The sequence below is a fragment of the Nannospalax galili genome, unplaced genomic scaffold, assembly GCF_000622305.1.
Source record: "Nannospalax galili isolate Female #2095 unplaced genomic scaffold, S.galili_v1.0 scaffold445, whole genome shotgun sequence".
NCBI lineage: Eukaryota > Metazoa > Chordata > Mammalia > Rodentia > Spalacidae > Nannospalax > Nannospalax galili.
Window position 1 is genome coordinate 251,530 of NW_008354184.1, and position 15,869 is coordinate 267,398.

A 15,869-nucleotide genomic window follows, 5' to 3' on the forward strand; every position below is an offset into this window, starting at 1 on the left:
CTTCCCAGAAAAGGGGGTCCATCCAATAGTACCAAATCCCGGACGAGCCCCCAAAATGTTGGGTCCGAGGTTCGGGAATGGAGACCACCCACCAAAATTAGAAATTTAGAAGATTTTATTGAAAAGCATTCCAATTCTTGAATGACCAGTTGGGCACAGACTCCAGGAGCCAATGAATGGAGTCCAGCCCTGACCAACAATGAGCTGGGGGGGGGGTTATTGGGAACTCTTGAAAAAGCCCACGCAAACTGGGCAAGCTTTGATTTGATTGGATAACTCTGAATAGCTTGTACAGGGGGGAAATTTCATTGGTTATAGTCATAGTCAGCTGCCTGGAATGTCTCAATTTTTCCTTTTATGGTAGGGTGCCCCTATCAGCCTCTGGGTGCCGTTTTATGGTCAGGAATTTCGGGTGGGTTCTGTTAGACTCAGATAAGCAAGGCATGTCCCGGCTTGCCTAATCTTAGCCTGCAGTATGGGGCAAAGAAAACTTACAGTTTCTAGGAACAGAGACTTAAGATGACAAGAAGGAGGCTGCTAAGAAATGGAGCCAGTGTGACCTGGGTCCTTCAGTTAGTTTAGCTGAGACAGTTCACCCATACTGAAGAGAATGGGCTAGGTCTCACATTGTGCATGCACACAGAAATTCTAGATAAATAAGAATGTTTAGAAGATTTAGGAGAACATATTTTTGTAGTACTGGGATAAAGTTTTAATTTTTACATGTAACAGAAAAAGCACAAATTTGTTTGTTTTGTTTTGTTGTGGTTCTGAGGACAGCACCCAGGGCCTCATACAAGCTATACAAGGCCTCTACCTCTGAGTTCTCAGCCCTGAAAAAAAGTACAGACTGTAAAAGAAAAAGAATTCGTAACTGTGGCTGTGCGGTAGGCATCATTCTGGGGTGAGCTCCAGTGCCTTGTGTCCCCATCTAATCTCCTCCCCTTGGAGCAGAAGTAGAGCCCTGCACATAGGAATGGTTACTGAGCCTGTAAACAATTTCCCATAATTGTTGTATTACAGGGCAAAAAGATTATCTAGGTAGGCCTAATCTAATCACATAAACTCTTAGAATTGTAGCATTTTCTCCAGCTGGTGTCAGAGGAGAACATGAGAAAGATTCCAAGTGAGACATGAAGGTGGAAAAATGCAGAACCTGAGAGGCTTCTAGAAACTGAGTGGCCCTGGCCTACAGCTTCGGGGAGCTTGATTCTGCCACAACCCAAATGACCTTGGAAGTGGGTTCTTCCTCAGTCTTTGCATAAGAATCCAGCTGGGCCAACACCTTGATTTTGGCCACATTTTGAGACCCAGAACCAGAGAACACTGCAAAAGAACATTTCCCCAGGTTTCCTTCTGCTGTCCTATGTTTAAGTCTCTGGCCATTTTTGTTGTTGTTGTTGTTGATTTTTGTATTGGAGTAAAGTAAGGATCTGATTTCATTCATCTGCATGTAGATTTCCAGTTTTCACAGCACCCCTTCCTGAGAGCCTGTCTGCCCTCCCTTTTGTGTGTTCTTGGCACTGCTGTTGAGGATGAGCTGACCATAAATGTGTGGATTTATTTTGGAGCTGTGTGCTCTGATCTGCTGATCTATATATCTGGCTGTATGTCAGCACCATCTGTTCTGATTGGCTTTTGTGGATTTTTAAAACTTGATTTTGGTATAAAAACCACCGTATAAAAATAAAAAAAGCTGGTACTGGAGAGATGGCTCAGTGGTTAAGAGCACTGACTGCTCTTGCAGAGGACCCGGGTTCGATTCCCAGCACCCACACGGCAGCCACAAACTGTCCTTAACTCCAGTTCCAGGGGAATCCAACATCCTCTTCTGACCTCCACGGCATTGCATGACATGGGTGCACTCACATATATGCAGGCAATACATTCATACACATAAAAAAAAATAGAAAAATCTGGATGTGGTGGGCACTGCCCTTTAATTCCCAGCACTTGGGAGGCAGAGGCAGAGGCTTTAGTTCTTTTGTTTTGTTGTTGTTGTTAAAACATGGTCTCCTTGTAGACCCAGCTGGCCTAGAACTCAATATGTAGACCAGGATCTCACAGAGATCTGCCTGCGTCTGCCTTCTGAGTGCTGGGACTAAAGGCGTATGCCACCACGCCCAGCTTAAAGATCCTATTTGATTTTCAAATACCTTATTAAGTGTTGGGTATTGAGTGATGGAAATATCATGTGTGTGGCATGGGTGTGTGCATGCTCGTGTGTATGCACATGCACTGAGGATTAAACACCTCACATGCCAGACACAATCCCAGCTACTGAGCTACTCTCCCAGGTCTGTGCCAGGAATCTGGCATTGCAGCATCACTTGGCTGTCTTGACCCAAGAGTTAGTCACTGAACATTCAAACCTGCCTTTGTGTAACTGATTATTTTCCCTTGTTTCTAGGTGAGCATCACTCAGTTTGTGAATTTTCCTGTTTCTCATTATTCTTGAGACCTCTTGGCAACAGTGCCTGGAATGTGTCTGTTTGTAGGCAAAAGGCTGAAATGAAATTGCCTTAACTCCCTTTTTAAAGATCTTCAGCAGTGGGGGCTGGAGAGATGGCTCAGTGGTTAAGAACACTGGTTGTTCTTGTAGAAGACCCGGGTTCGAATTCCAGCACCCACATGGCAGCTAACAATCTGTAGCTCCAGTCCCAGGGGATCCGACAGCCTCCACATTGCACAACACAGGTGCACTTACTCATATGCAGGCAATACACACATACACATAAAATAAAAATAATAAATAAAACTTAAAAAAAATCTTCAGCAATGAAAGGTCGTTTCTACCTTACCCACGGGCTTCGTCTAGCTTTTAACTCTGTCTAAATGCCTGCGCTTTCTTGTTCTTTATTCTTCTCCCTTTTTTACAAAACATGCCCTCAAATTCTCCTTTCAAGGAAAATGCATGGTATTTGTGCACCCCGTGTCCTGTGAGCAGAGGCAGAACAACAGAGCAGAAGAGAGGTGTGTCTGAAGAAGGTTCTGTGGAGCATCTTCCAGAACTTTCCTCCAGGGCCAAGGTGCTCTGTCCCCTCAGCTGCTGGAAGGTGGGTGGCAGAGGCCACTTCCCTGAGTCCTCTGGGAATTCCTTACAGCTGGAGAAAGCCTCTGTGCCCAAGGCCCTGCGCCCTTCCTGAGAGGCTGCACATGGGGCCTGGCTACGGTCTAGCTCTCCTGCTTCTCGGCTGTCACTGTGAGGAGACAGTCTGGCCTCACCACTTCTAGAAGGATCTGCTGAGTCCTCTCTTGCTACAGTCCATCCGCCTCCTTCACTCCTCACAGATACGGTTTTAAGAGCAACCCCACGTAGAAATGTGTCTTGGAGGGTGTTTTCTGGGGGGCTCAATGACAATAGCTTTTCTTCCAAGTTTAAAATACAGGGCAATAGTAATAGGTGCAGTTGAAAGAGAAAAGTAGAGAAGACAGACAAATAAATGCAGCTAAACGCTAACAGTTGGTGAATCTGGGTGGCGAAGAAACAGTGTTCTTTGTGTTGTTCTTGCAACTTTTCGGTGGAGGCAGAAGGATTGCTGTGAGCTTGAAGCCAACCTGGGTCACATGGTGAATTACAGGCCAGTGTGGTACAGAGTAAATCTAGGGAGGGAGGGAGAGAGTCAAGATTCCAAATTCACAATTCTGCAGAAGTTACAGACACACGGTCACTGTGAGATGATTTTTAATCTTAATTCTTCAGTACCCACTAAATTTTTTTGTTTGTTTGGTGTGTGTGTGTGGGGGGTGCTTGTTCATGTGTGTACACATATGCATGGGGATGAGCACGCATGTGTTTTGGAGACCAGAGGTCATCTTCTGGTGTCTTCGTCAGTCACTCTCTACCTTATTTTTTGAGTCACGGTCTCTCACTGAACCTAGAACTTACTGATTCAGCTAAGCTGCCTGGCCAGTGAACTCTGGGGATCCTCCTGTCCCTGCCTCCCTAGCTCTGGGATTCAACTGCACCCTGTTGTGCCTGGAGATCCCAGCTCACGTCCTCATGCTTACACAGCAAGCACGTCACCAACTGTGCCATCTCCCCAGCCCCTGAATATTTTCTATGATGGAATACATTGTCTTTTATGAAAACTTTTTTTTTTTTAAAACCTGAGCCCCACTGTGTTGTGCAGGCTGGCCTTGCACTGCAGGCCTCCTGCATTGGCTGCTGGAACTACAATTTATGCCCCTTCCTGGGTCTGAAAGCATAGGTCAAAGTAAACGATAGACTTTACTTAAATCACACCTGAAAGGACTCTGTTGTTCCACACGACAGTGTTGATAAATGTTCAGGAGAAAGTGGAAGAGTTTGGGGATTTGTTCAGCGTATGGGGCATCTCAACTCCAAAGACGCTGTTTCATTGATAATGTCTCATAGTGTATCAGAACTAGTGCAGGGCTCGGCGGCTCGGCTTTGAGATATTATCTGAGCAGTGCAGGCTCAGCGAGACCTCTAGTGTCTCTAGGTAGTTTCTACAAAGTTCTGCAGCCATGGCATCAGGCACTCACCTTCCAGAGACTCCGGGGCATCATTTCCTGTGGCGTCTTCACGCTTTCCCCTGAGACGTCTCGTTGCATCCTTGTCCTCCTGGCTCACAGGTTCAGTCTCAGTTGCTAAACTGCAGTGATTCCAGAGGGACTTCATTCTGCCAAGACACTAAATGTGTCTCTCCTCCATCCACTAGGCTTGTGAAAATCTAGAACTAACTGTTGTGTAATCGGCCAGTGTAAAGCACATCCCACATCCAGTGTTGTACAGTCTGATACTAAGAAAGGAGAATGATGCATGTCCACAAGCTTTCATTGTCCCTAAGGTAGCTTCATAGTTCTTCAGTTACTGTGCTGGTTAGTTTTTCAAATTATTTTTTTTGTCTTTTTGAGAGAGGGTCTCCCTGTAGCCCCAGCTGGCCTGGAACTCACTATGTAGATCAGGATGGCCTTGAACTCATAGAAATCCTCCTGCCTCTGCCTCCAAAATTAATTATTATTATTTTTTAATATTTTATTTATTATTTCTATTGTATGTGTCTGAATGCCGTGGAGGTCAGAAGAGGGCTTCAGATTCCCCTGGAACTGGAGTTAAGGACAGTTTGTAGCCACCATGTGGGTGCTGGGAATCGAACCTGGGTCCTCTGCAAGGGCAGTCAGTGCTCCTAACTTCTGAGCCATCTCTCCAGCCACCTATTTTTTAAAACTTTTCTGTGTATGAGTGTTTTGCCTACATGTATGTAAGCGCTCCACATGGATGCAGCATCCACAGAGGCCAGAAGGCATTGGAGCCCCTGGAACTGGAGTTATGGACGGTTGTTAGCTGCCATGTGGGTGCTGGGAATCAAATCTTGGTCCTCTGCCAGAGCAACAAGTGCTCTTAACTGCTGAGCCATTGCTCCAGCCCCTTGATTATGAACTGAAGTAAAAAGACTCATGAATGTGGGTGGCACCATCTCATGGGAGCAAAGAAAACAAACTGCACATAAGAACAAATAGGTGGCATGGTGCGTTCCTCTCTCTGCTCTTGACATTGGCTGTGATGGACTGGCTGCTAGAGTTCCTGCCTTGACATCCCCTTAGTGAGGGACTGTAACCAGGACTGCCAGCTGAACAAACCATTTCCTCCCTTCTGTTGCCTTCGGTTAGGGTGTTTGTCTGAGTAACAGACAGGAAACCAGAACAGTTCTTCTAGACCAAAATAAATCTCCAAATATGTATGGTTCTTTTCCTCATAATTCTTGCTCTTGTTCAATGTCAATGTCTCTCACAATTTTCTTCAGATATGATTTTCTAAAGTTTTTATTAATCTACTCTGGTGGCATCTAAAGCCCAATTCCATGTAACTTCAAAGATAATTTTGTTGCTGAATGTTGAAGGAGTAATAATTATAGTTTCTGATTAAATCTCAGGAAAGCAGATAGATGATATAAGCCCCAAGTCACCACTGTTTGCCAGTATTAATTACAAATTCGCTGAATCCAAATAAGCCCATTTTAATTACTCATTTTCGTGTGAGGTTACAACAAAATGAAAAGTTCCTGTTATTTCCTCAGGATCTGGCACCTACTGTGCTTGCTCCTTTGGCTTGCATGATTCTCTCTGCCAGGAGCCATCTCTGTCATCTGCGTTTATTGAATCCTGGCATTCTTCAAAGCCTCTTCAAATTCCACTTCTGTCCAAGGCCATTCCTGTAGTTACTTAAGAAGGTTCATCATGTAATTTGTTTCGTTTTGTTTTTCTTTTGTGAGACAGGGTCTTCCTATGTAGCTCTGGCTGGCCTGGAACACTCTATATATAGACCAGGCTAGCCTTGAGTTCACAAAGATCTGCTTACCTCTGCTTCACAAATGCTGGGATTAAAGCCATTCACTGTGATGCCTGGCTTTCAAAACAAAACAAAAAAAAAAGTCTGTTTTAAGATTTATTTCTTTTTATTTTATGTCTATGAGTGTTTTCTCCGCATGTATGTGTCATGTGTGCAATGCCCCTGGAGGCCAGAAGGGGGCATCAGATCCCATGGAACTGGAGTTATAGGTGGTTGGGAGCTGCCATGTAGGTACTGGGAGCTGAACCCCCCCAACTCTCTGGAAGGACAGTAAGTGCTTTTAATCACCTAGCCATCTCTCTAGCCCTGACATGTGATTGCTAACTGGTTATTGTAAGGCTGTCTGTATGCTAGACTGCCCTTTCTGGTCAGGCGGTAAAGACTTCCTGAAGGTCAAGCCACGTCTCATGTAGAAAGCCTCCTGAAGGTCAAGCCACGTCTCATGCAGAAAGACTTCCTGAAGGTCAAGCCACGTCTCATGCAGACTATTCCTTCTTGAGGTATTTTTCTTGTAGAACTCCAAAGATGATTTTTGAAAACTGATATGCCTCCTCACAAATGTTTAGGTTGGAGTGTGAAATTTTATAAGCATAATTTCAAATCATGGCATATTACAAATATCAGTATAAAAGAAGAAAAGAAAAATAAGCTGGTGTGTTGGCACATGCCTGTAACACCAGCTACTTGGGAGGCAGGAGGATCATGAGTTTGAGACCAGCCTGAGCTGCATAGTGAGACCATGTCTCAAAATATAACAAAAAGCACTTGGACTTGGGCTTTAGACACCACGTGAATAGATCACGCCCAGCATGCACAGGGCTTGTGGTTCAATCTCCAGTACTGAAAAAGAGAAAAGGAAATAATATCCCTCTCTCCATGCATTTTAAGGCCTGCACCATTGGGACAGTATCAGGGTCCTCTTTAACTATGGTATCTTCCTGTCACCCCTTTCTCTCACTGAAGTCAGGCTTTATTTCATACCTCTCACAGAATCTTATCCTTATATATAGTATTTGTATACCTGAAAGTCCTTTTTATATCAAATACACATATAAATGAATTATTTTTGAAACAGAATCTCACTATACAACCTAAGGTAGATATCCAGGCTGCCTTCAAACTTGTGATCCTTCTGCCTCTGCCTCCCAAGCGCTGGGTTTACAAACATGTGCCACCTTGCCAGGCTAGACTGATTTCTAATACATCTGTCTAGTACACAATCTAGCAAAAGCACCGAATGCATATGCATTTTTATAAGTACTTATCAAACATAAAGAACACAATTTAATTGGAAGCACATACTTTTATGAGCTACACAGGACCATTCATTTACCCACATATGAATATCACTCATGCTTGCTGTAAGCATCAACTCTGTTTGTTTTGTGTTTTCATAGATGTAGATGCTGTGAAAACTTGTTCACATAAATTATAGTTGGGACTAGAAGGTACTTTATTGTAGTACTGTCAATCAATTCTATGAATTCTTTCCAAGTAATATGCCAACAATTATATAGCGATTTATTATAAAAATATTTTTCATCTCCTGTCAACTGTTAACTTGATTAAGTCTTTCTTTAGTGTTGTTGAAGGCAAAGAATTGGAAACATATTACTTGGAAAAAGATTTGTTAAAACAGTCATTAGGAGTTATTTACTTTTTCAGTTTCTGGGAATAATACCAAAAAACTCCCTTTAATAACATTTATCAAATAACTATTAATTATACTTGTTGTGGGACTGGAGAAATGACTCAACTGCTAAGAACACTGGCTGCTCTTGCAGAGGACCCAGGTTCGGTTCCCAGCACCCACATGGTGGCTAACAACCATTTGTAACTCCAGGTCCAGGGGACCCAACACCCACTTCTGACCTCTGTAGACATTGCATGCACGGGTGTACTTACATGCATGCAGGCAAAACACTCATACATGTGAAAATAAAAATAAAAATTGAAAAAAGAGCTTGTTGTGTTCTATCCTAATATAAAGGAAGTTGTGGAAAAATGAAAGCACTACCTTATAACTGTCAATGTGAGTTTTAGAAGCTGGCTTATAGTGTGTGCTTGCAATGTTCCCAGCTCTTCTACTGTAGATTGGGTTCCTGCAGGTTCTAGACAATATTGAATTAGATTTCAAGTGACTTTTTTTCCCTCCATAAAATAATCCTATTTATTCAAATAAATGTAAATATTGCTCTGATTACCTTCAAATTCCTACATTCTTTAAAAGAAATTTTATTGCACTTTAAAAATCTTATTTTATGTGTATGAGTGTTTTGCCTGCATGTATGTAAGTACTATGTGCCTGCCTGCTGCTTGTGGAGGCCAGAAGGTGGCTTCGGATCCCCTGGAACAGGAGTTACAGATGGTTGTTAGCCACCATGTGGGTGCTGGAAACTGAACCCAGGTCCTCTGGAAGAGCAGCCAGTGCTCTTAACTGCTGAACCATCTTTCTAGACACTTATTACACTTTTATTTACTTATTTTGTATGCATAAGTGTGTGTGTGTGTGTGTGTGTGTGTGTGTGTGTGCCCATACATGTCACATCACGTACATGGAGGCCAGAGGACAGCTTGCTGGAGCCAGTTCTCTCCTTTCACCATGCACGGATCAAACTCAGGCTGTCAGGCTTAGCAACAAGTACCTTTACCAAGCTGAACCATCTTGCCTGCCGGTTTTTATTATTTGTTTGTTTTTGTATTTTTGACAGAGGGGGATTGTCCTAGTTTGTTCTTCCTTGCTGTGACAAAATACTCTGACCACTACCAACTTGGGGAGGAAAGGGTTTATTCAGCTTACATATCCCAGGTCACAGTTCATCTGGGAGCCCAAGGTAGGAACTCAGGGCCCGAACCTGGAGGCAGGAGCTGGAGCACAGGCCATGGAGGGATGCTACTTACTGGCTTGCTCCCCTGGCCCCTGCTCAACCTGCTTTCTTATGCAGCACAGGCCCACCTGCCCAGGGGTGGCACCACCCACAGTGGGCTGGGCCCTCCCACATCACTCATCAAAAAGATGCCCCTCAGATATGGCCACAGGCCAGTCCAATAGAGGCAATTCCCCAATTGAGGCTCCCTCAACCCAGGTGTGTCAAGTCGACACTAAAGCTATCCAGCACAGGGAGTCTCATGTAGTCCAGCCTGGCCTCAGACTCGGAGTCTTACCTGAACAGTGAACTGTTATGTGATTGTCTATTTTTAAATTTTTTTAATTGAAGTTTTGTGTATTTCATACATAAAATCATCTTTATACCCCTTCCCCTTTGACACCCTCCCATAGCTCCCCCTCACTGGAATTCATATATTCTATCATTTGTGTTAAGGCCTATCATGTAAAGTTAGTGCCCCCAGATGTCCCTCAGTACAAATTCATCCAGTGGGATCTAGTCAGCCTACCTAGAGTTCCTCCTTTAAGATCAACTCTTCCTCACCCAGCAATAATCAGCTGCCAATAATTCTTCGACTAAGATTGGGGCCTGCTGCTCATTTCCATGGTTGTGTGCTGGATTTTTGTCTGCTTGAGTTTGCCTGGGTCTTGTGCATGCTGACACCATTGCTGTAGGTTTGTATGAGAAGACTCCCAGGCTCCCGAATGTCTACTGCAGTTGGAGGTACAGTTGCCAGCCTCAGCTTCCCATTGCTTTGCCCTCAGGGACCTTAGGAGTGATTCATTATTTGACAGTAGTTGGGAGATGAAAAACATAGGAACATGAAATGAAATCTGTCGCCTGTCCTGCTGCCCCATGCTGTAATGACATTTCTCTGTTCTGCATCCCAGGTGTCCTCGTATGGACCACTACAAACATGCCTCATTGCCATTGCTCTGTCATAAGAATATATGCGGGACAGGACACTAGGTTTTCCATGTCTTGACCAAAGGAGGCTCCCTGAAGAAGTTGGCTTCTTTTACCTTTACAGCTATTGGTCCCTTAGAGGTTCTTAGGCTTTGATAGGAAGAAGACACATTCACAGAATGGGTGAAAGATAGGTCTGTCTTTTGTGAAGCGAGGGAACTTGATTATGAATGGAAAGAAGAAATAACCAGCCTGATGCCCCTGGGGCAGATGAGGTTTTAGAAAGAATATCTGCAGATTTTGAAGATCTGGGAATTGATTCCTTTAACAGGGTCTTTGCACTGTTAGCTCTTGTTGGGTGGGGTGGGGTCTTTATGTTCTCCCACTAGTGTGCAATTATCTCCATGAAGACAGCTGTCTTATGTTTCTTGTTGTCTACAATAATATGTTGAGATAGAGTTGGTTCTAATGCTCTTAGACTTTCTTTTTCTGGTGCAGGGAAGGAAGCCAGTGCTTCCTGTGTGTGTATGGTGTGTGTGTGTGTGTGTGTGTGTGTGTGTGTGTGTGTGTGTGTATGTGTGTGTGTGTGTGTGTGTGTGTGTGTGTGTGTGAATGCTATACCACCAAGCTACATTCTGACCTAAGAGTTAAACTTTAGAGCTGGTATTAATACATGATAATTAATACAGAAAAGCAAAAGATGTTAAAACTGCAAAAATGTTAAATTTAGTAAAACTATATAAGCAGATATAACAGTTTATTTTCATTGGCATATTCCCCTTTTATGCTTAAATTAAATTTTTTATTTATGGAACTGGAGAGATGGCTCAGCGGTTAACAGCACTGACTGCACTTGCAGAGGACCTGGGTTTGGGTCCCAGTATCCACATGGTAGCTAGCAACCATCTATAACTGCAGTTCCAGAGGATCCAACACTTTCTTCTGACCTCCTCAGGCATTGTACAACATGGGTACACTTACATACATGCAGGCAATGCACTCATACATATAAAATAAAAATAATAAACTATAAAAATTGATTTACATTAAAGGTGTATTTGCTTTATCAGATAATCTATGGTGCATTTTATTGATTTCTCTTAGAACACATGGCATTCATGTTGCAGCAATAAAATTCCTTAAATGTTAAAATAATTATAGTATCATTCTTGCAATGCTAAAATTTCCTTTGACTATTTTTCACATTTTCAAGTTCTTGTTTGTTATACATTGCTACATGTGACCCCATACCTACTATCATGTTATATATTATTTTAAAAATGTTTCAAATGCCAGGCATGGAGGTGCATGCCTTTAATCCCAGCTCTTGAAAGGCAGAGGCAGGCAGATCTCTATGAGATAGAGGCCAACCTGGGCTACATAGGGAGTTCCAGGCCAGTTGGGGATACAGGGAGACCATGTCTCCAAAAAAAGACCAAAAAACCACCAAAAACTTCAAGTAATAAACATGTAACAGAATTGTTGAGAAAGGACAGGGCCATGGTCTTCAAATTGTATTTTTTAAAATCACCTAGGCTTGCTCATGTTTGTAAAGTATGTTGAAGTGATTCATACTTACAGGTATCCACTGGCGTATGATATGTATTTAGTAAGCAGAATGAATCTTCAAACATGATTAAAGTTATACACTAATACAAAAAGATGACTGGTTTTTGCCAAAGTAAAATCTTAGCTTTATGTTGTTGACAGAAAACGCTTCCAAGGCAAGACTACAACAAGAGCTTTGCCAAGACGTTCCCTTGCCTGCCGGAACTGTGCCACCCAAGGACTCTCCGCAGCTCAGGACCAAGATGTGGAAATCCACAGAGGTAAGGCACTGCCAGTCCCTCTTTGCTGCTGTATCATCACCAAAACTGGGTTTTAAAACATGAATCTATTCTTCTGTAGTTCTGCAGGGTTCCATAGGGCCCAACCAGCAATGTCTGCAGCGCCGCCTGCCTGTCCGTTTTCCCGGCCTCCTGTGTTCTGAGACTGCTCATCTTTCCACTTGGTTTCTATGCTGTTTTGTGTTGTTATTCAGGGTCTTAAAATATGAATAACGTCAAATTGTTTTTTCCTTTATATTATAGTATGTGCTATTTATTTATTTATTTATTTATTTATTTATTTATTTATTTATTTATTTATTTTGTAGTGCTGAAAAGTCAGGAGCCATGAAGCCTCTCAGACAAGTCACGTCTCAGGCAGGTCATGTGCTGGTCAAGAATTCCAACCTGCCGATAAGTAAGCTTCATGGCCAACTCGGCATGGACCCCAGGGCCTTGTGCATGCTAGGCAAGCACTCTACCATTGAGTTACATCTACAGCCCTAAAAAAACTTTTTATTACAACTTTACAGGAATTTTCAAAAATAGCACAGGATATCCTAGCCCCAGCTTCCTCCAATGTCATTTGACAATTTCATGTATTTATATAATGAATGTTAATCATTTTCATCCCTCCTTCCTGTCCTTCAACCCCCTCCCTCCCCCACTGGAACTCCTCTTCTCAAGCCCCTTCCTGTTTCCATGTCTCTTGTGTGGCCCAAGTTTGATAAGTTACCTGCCCAAGCATGGATGGGAGGTTATTTAGTGAAGCAAGGACCACTGAAGAAAATGATCTCCCCTCCCCTAACAACTGTTAATTGCCAGTAGTCTCTCTGAGAGAAGTGGGCCTCATGGGCCCCTCCCCAATCCATGGTGATGAAATGTTATTGAGTGTGTGCAGATGGCCACAGCTGTGGTGAGTTCGTGAGTGCAACATCTCTGTCACATCCTGAAGACATCTTTTTGCCACACATCTCCCCAACATGGATTGGCTCTTACATTCTTTGGCCTCGTCTTCTGTGATGTACCCTGAGGATTGGAGGGGTGATCTAGGTGTCCCATTTAGGGCTGGCACTCCACCATCATTATTCCAAGCGTTTTGGCCAGTTATGGGTTTCTGCAGTAGCCACTGCCTGCTGTAGTAAGAGGTTCCTCTGAAGGCTGACACAGCACAAATCTCTAATGGCGAACCACGTTGACATGTCATACAATTGTGGCATAATATCAAAGCCAGGACATTGGTATGTTAATGCTAACCAGACTATAGACCTTACTCAGCACTTAGTTTTCAAGTTTTTGATTAACTTTGTGTGTTTGTATATGTGGTTCTGTGTAATTTTGTCACACATTACATTTGTGTATCCAGTGCCACATTCAGGATAAAGAACCAGTCCATGGGCTGGAGAGATGCTCAGTGGTTAAGAACATAGGCTGCTCTTGCAGAGGACCCGGGTTTGGTTTGGGACACCCACATGGTGATTCACAACCATCTCAACTCCAGTTCCAGGGGATCCAGTGCCCTCTTCTGGCCTCCATGGGTACTGCATGTATGTGGTGCACATACATACACGCAAACAGAATACTCATACACATAATTTTTTTAAAAGATAAAACAAAACCTGTTCCATTGCTGTATAAATCACTCACACTCCATACTCTAACTCAAGACTATCCGAATCTCATCCTCTGGCAAATCAAATCTTCCCTCCAAGTGTGGGAGTTTTCTTTTCCCTCTCGACTTTGTTCCCCATGAGACTTTTCACTGGGAAAAATCATGTCATCTCTATTTCTAAGAATTGTTATTGAGAAAAGTTTCCTCAAACATTTTCTGTTGTTTGTTTTCTCTTTCTTGAAGTTGTATTATCTGGATATTTTGGTGATTCTGTATCTGCATAACTCTTAACAGTTCTTTTTAATTCTGTTTACTGGTTGTTTTCCGTGTTTCTGACTGTCCCTCAATCTGATCTTCCTTCCCATTTGGTCATTTGTTTACAGCTCCGCCCACCCCATTGTTTATCCCATCTGTGTTCTCTTTGAGGATTCTGTTTTTATATTTAATATTTATTTCATCAGCCATATCTTTCTATTTTGTGTTGCTTATCTCTGTGCTCACGTTAGAATGTTTATTATGCTTAAAATTTCTTAGTTTATCTTTTCTGGTATCTGTGCTGCTGATGAAATCTGTGATTCTGTTTTTATTTCTCTTTTGAAATAGCCATGTTTGCTGATTGGCTGGCTGCCCACCTTGGAGAGTGGCAGCTCTGCTGAGGATCACTAAACCTAGATCTTATTCCCTATCCGCCTTGTAGGTTGAATGGGAGGTGGGGGAAGTTGACTGTGTGGTGGGGAGTGCTTCTGTCTTCTTCTATACATGAAGAGCCACTGCAGGACCAAGGCCTCACACTCAGCCATTATCCTTAGCACCCCAAGGAGAAGCAGCCTTAAAGGGAGACCTTCCCACCCAGGAGTTGAAACAGGAAGGAGAAAGAAGCATCTTCTCAAGCCCACCTCGTCAGCCCTGTGAGTGCTTCATCTCCCTACCACCCAGTGCTTCTGCTCTGGCCAGAGGGCACTTCTGAGTCCAGCCTCAGATTCAGGCACGGAAGCAGGTGCCAGGGCAGCCAACAGATGGGGCAACTCCAACAGCTTCCTCCTTACCGTCTCACCACCATTGTTGCCTTCTGCCTCGAGAAGGCCCACAGCAACGGCCCCATCCAGGAGCACATGGACCAGTTCACAAGCGCACACTGTCTCCTTTTCCCCCTCATTTTGATGTCCTCTCTCTACAGTACACCCAGGGATGTTTCTGTGAGAGGGAGTCACCAAAACCATACAGCACCTGCTCTGTTCTTTCGTCAGTGTTCTCAGACCTCATACATTCACCTTGCTCCTGTTTGTACTTGTATGTGCCAGAGCAGATTTTTAATTCTGACACATAGATCTTCAATATCATCTTTTCTCTATTGCTTCCAAGTCCCTCTGCTTAGTATCTGTTTGGTACATATTTGGGCCATTTAGTCTGCCATCTCCCACGTCTTTGGCTGCTTTTTGGCCTTTTTTTGCCTCACATCCTGCTGCATCCTGGGCTGCCTCCCACTCCATGTGCCCACCGTTTTCTGTTGGCACCTAGTTTGGAACTTTCCCTATCCAGGGAGTTGTTTTATTCCAGTAGCTCTGTTCTTTATTTTTAGAATCTCTTATATTTGTTCATTCTTCCTTGATTTTGCTCCTTGTTTACTTATTCCTTTAAATGATGGTATCTTTTCAGATATGATAGAAGTTGGAGATGAGATTTCAGGTGAAATACCCTTTAAAAAGACTAGCCATTCCCAGTAGGGGAAGCTGGCAAGTTGGGATCGGAGATCCGACAGCTTCCCACCTTGCTCCTTCCAATCACTGTCCTTCCTGCTTGCTTTCGAGGAGTCTACGTACTCAGTGTTATTGCTTTTTAGATTTGCTTATTATTTTCATTTTGTCAACAGTGAACTCAGTTTTTTTCTGTTTTAGAATATTGGATGACAAGCTCTTATTGCATGGGTCAGGGCGTGTGTGTGTGTGTGTGTGTGTGTGTGTGTGTGTGTGTGTGTGTATGGTCTTACTCTTCCTCATCCCCCAGGGCAAGCTGTCCACACTCAGGACTCACCCTGGCAGCTTGAGGGTCCTTTCCTTTACTGGTGTCAGAGCTGCTGCAGATCTGGTCTGTAAATCCTGGAGTGCTATGGCTCAGCTGCTAGTGTGTGTGTGTGTGTGTGTGTGTGTGTTTATGCACACATGCAGTCAATGCTTAGCTCTCCAGTCTTGGAGGAACATCTTCCATCTGACTTCCCTCTCCAGAGCTGAACTGGTTTTTCTCTACCTTGCCCTGGACCCAGAGCCTGGAAGGTCTGCAGCCCGTGTTCTCTATATGTGTCCATGAGCATGCTAGCCTGGGTT

At 43.5% G+C, this 15,869-nt stretch overlaps 1 protein-coding gene across 1 annotated transcript in view; it reads left to right on the forward strand.

Moving 5' to 3' along the window:
- The window catches only part of Enthd1 (ENTH domain containing 1), a 153,839-nt gene that overhangs the window by 57,853 nt on the left and 80,117 nt on the right, over nucleotides 1-15,869 (forward strand). Inside the window, 1 exon segment of the mRNA XM_008851215.1 lies at nucleotides 11,821-11,939. Within this exon segment, the coding sequence (XP_008849437.1) occupies nucleotides 11,821-11,939 (119 nt within the window).